This window comes from Limulus polyphemus, unplaced genomic scaffold (assembly GCF_000517525.1).
Source record: "Limulus polyphemus unplaced genomic scaffold, Limulus_polyphemus-2.1.2 Scaffold379, whole genome shotgun sequence".
Lineage (NCBI taxonomy): Eukaryota > Metazoa > Arthropoda > Merostomata > Xiphosura > Limulidae > Limulus > Limulus polyphemus.
Window position 1 is genome coordinate 323,985 of NW_013665989.1, and position 3,604 is coordinate 327,588.

At 34.0% G+C, this 3,604-nt stretch overlaps 1 protein-coding gene across 1 annotated transcript in view; it reads left to right on the forward strand.

Moving 5' to 3' along the window:
- The window catches only part of LOC106457831 (zinc finger protein basonuclin-2-like), an 80,403-nt gene that overhangs the window by 66,930 nt on the left and 9,869 nt on the right, over positions 1-3,604 (forward strand). The window contains exon 3 of the mRNA XM_022383881.1: positions 2,276-2,511. Within this exon, the coding sequence (XP_022239589.1) occupies positions 2,276-2,511 (236 nt within the window). The remainder of the gene's footprint in view (positions 1-2,275; positions 2,512-3,604) is intronic.

A 3,604-nucleotide genomic window follows, 5' to 3' on the forward strand; every position in this document is an offset into this window, starting at 1 on the left:
GGATTAGGTACACTTGAGGGTAAGAATTTACGTGCACTAAACTATTTCTACTGTCTTGAAGCCCGTAGTCAGTTTTACAAAAGGAACCTGTGAAAGGTTTCCAAAATAAGCAACCGTAAAATATAACTCCTACATCAAATTCCTGAAACTGCTCGAAAAACCTAATATTACATAAGTAGGTAGAATTACTGGTGTCACGTCGTATTTGCTTATGTTTTTCTTGTTGTATTATAAGAATTCAAACTAAGCTTCCGTGCGTGATATTTCATTACATAATGAATTAATAGCGTATGTATATTTGATATATTAGGAGAGACATATTTCTAAGGAAGAAACTGAACATGCACTTTGAGTCATTAGTTTGATACGTTTAGCTTCCTTTTAAGCTAAAAAGCAGTATGTCAAATCTCTTCGTTTACTGGCATGTGTTGTTGTTGCACAAGCTTTAATCTTAATAATGTATGTAAGCTGAAATCGATTATCGAGTTGATAGGTGCTTCAATGGCTCGTAAAACTGTTTGGGGCCAGCAGGCGTAGCTCAATGGTTAAAGTGCCCGGTCTGTGAATATAAGGATTCACGATTCGCGACCTGTTGCGGCAAAATCGCATATTGCACTTTGATTTCGTGGATACTTTATAAAAATGATGGTCGAATCCCACTATTCGATCAGAAAAAAAAAAGAGTAGATCAGGAGTTACTGGTGGGTGCTGCCATCTGTCTAGTCTATCGGTTCAAAATTAGAAACGGCTAAGCGCAAATAGCTCTTGTGTATAGTTTTGCGCGAAATTCTGAAACAAACAGTAAAACTGGTGGGTTCAGTACAACTGTATAATGCCATTGTCCAATCACGATACCTGAAGGATTAGACTCTGATCGAAACCCGGATCTAAACTCGTAATTTTAGCTTCTTCAACTAGTAGGCATGTACTATAGTTTTTACTTCTCAGCATTGTGTCAGGGTATATCAATGGACTTTATCAGGATGTGTCGAAGGACTCTGTCAGTATATGTCAATGGACTTTGACAGTGTTCTTTCCCTCCTGTTCTTTCATTCCCAAACAAGTCAACCGACCGCCTTAAACTCTTTTTTACCATCGCGTATTTTACATGTTGTTGGTGTTTCACTCATGACTGAATTGTTTAACACAGTTACAACACGAACCATCTTGATTACAGATTAACACTTGTCTTATTTTTAGATTATTTCCAGGCTAGATTTGTCCTTTTTTCTCTGTTTGATTCCTTGAAGTACGTTGTAAATAATTACACTGCCGTGACTCATATTGTTATATTATTTTCCTGCTTCGCCCCCTGGTCTGCACAATGTTTATCATGCATCTTTTTTTGGGCATGGCTTGGCAAGATGAATTCAAGCTGCAATCTAAGTAATTTAAAATAGTTTATGTTAGCAAATAACAATCATCTGATTTTAAGTAAAAAATATAATTTGTTTCACAAAAATAGGCACTTCTAAGCTATCTTGTGTTTAGTGGGAAAACATTATTCACGTCGCCTTCCAGGAGTGAATAACTCTATCTATAAGTATTAGTCGAAAAAAAAAAACACATAACAATTCTGAATTGCGTGATTATAGGCGTTTTAAAATAAGTTCGGTGAGAGACGAACAAACAAAAGGATCAAACACTTAACTTCTCGCTCACACCTGAAGTTCAGCGGTAAGCTCAGGAGTTTATACCCTAATATTGTGGGTTTGACCTTTGCGGTGGGTACAGCGCAGATAGCACAAAGGGCATCTTTACGCTTAGCAAAAAACTTAACTTCTGGCGGATTCTAGGCAATGCAGATGATAAAATCCTGAAAGCGATTGCTATAGCATGTTTCCATATGACGTAATCCACTTTTGAACATTTATGCTTTTAAAACATTAAATCTACTAAATACAACTGCTTCGCACTGAGGTGACACATACTAGTTTATATGTTTATAGATCAAAGTAACGTAACGGTAAAAATATTATATTTTTTATAAATACCAATGAAACGTCACAAATTTATACACTTTTTTACGCGATTACAAAACAGTTGCTCGATTATGTATAGCTGTGAATCAACTGTAGGTTCTAATGTTTTTGCTAAGTATTAGTTATTATAGCGTTGATCCAGTACGGAATTTTTAAAATTTGAAGAACTCATTAACTCGTCACAAGATGATAATTTCCTCCAAACACTTTGTTGCTTAGTTTTGTGCATAAAATGTTAATTACTAAGTTGAATTATGAAATTTTTTATAGTCTTTACTTTCTTACTTTTGTAGCTTTAGACAAAATGAGATTTCATCAAATATATAACCGCCATCAGATGGAGTTAGTCCAACCGGATGTTGCTTTTGACGTAGCATCTTTAATGCTATATGGTACTCAAGCAATTCCTATACGTTTGAAAATTCCACTCGATAGATTATTTAGTGTTCTGCAACACAACGAAGTTCTGCACGTGCTCAGTGGATTTGGTTGGACATATGAAGATTATGCACGTGGTTACATTCTCCAAGTAAGTTTTGATTTTGCCTCTTATTACTTTGAGTTTATTCGTTTAAAGGGGGGGGGGGGAAGACTTTATCCTTACACTGGTTTTGAAAATATTTTCTATTCTGTTCCCAGAAGACTTTACTTTTACTAGTGGAAAACCTCGTGAAAACAGACTTAAGCTTAACCCGTGTTAACCATTTACCTCAAAATATACCAGTGAACAATTGCACCTACTGTTGGTGAGCAATGGGGTGTAATATGTCGAAATGTCACTATAAAATGGGGTATTTATTGTGTGTCGAAACATCAGTAAACAATGGTGTATAGCTTTTGAAAACGTCACTATACAATCTACAATCAGAGTACAGTATTGGAAGATCGCTATAAAATGTATTTTGTGTATCAAAACATCAGTAAACAATGGTGTATAGCTTTTCAAAACGTCACTGTACGATCGGGGTATGTATTTCGAGACATCACCATGAATGCATATAGTTTGTTAAACCATCAGTAAAGAATGGAACATCTTTTGTTGAAACGTCATTCATTATAATGCAGGGCAAGTATGTCAAAACATCACTGTAGAATTGGGTATAGTATGTCAAAACGTCACTAACGGACGGGATACAGTCTTAAGAGGTTTTTCTACTGAGACTGATGGAGTTCGGTCGTTAAAAGATTATGTTTAAATAGAGATAATTACACTTTTGGTGTATATACGTGACTTTATGGTGTTTGTGTAATATGCATTTTTAAGTTTAAAAAACATTCTTTGAATGAAGAACTTTTATCCAACTATATTTTAAGGTTATTGTTTATTATTCATGCTAATTATCCAACTATATTTTAAGGTTATTGTTTATTATTCATGCTAATTATCCAACTATATTTTAAGGTTATTGTTTATCATTCATGCTAATTATCCAACTATATTTTAAGGTTATTGTTCATCATTTATGCTAATTATCCAACTATATTTGAAGGTTATTGTTTATTATTCATACTAATTATCCAACTATATTTTAAGGTTATTGTTCATCATTCATGCTAATTATCCAACTATATTTTAAGGTTATTGTTCATCATTCATGCTAATTATCCAAATATATTTTAAG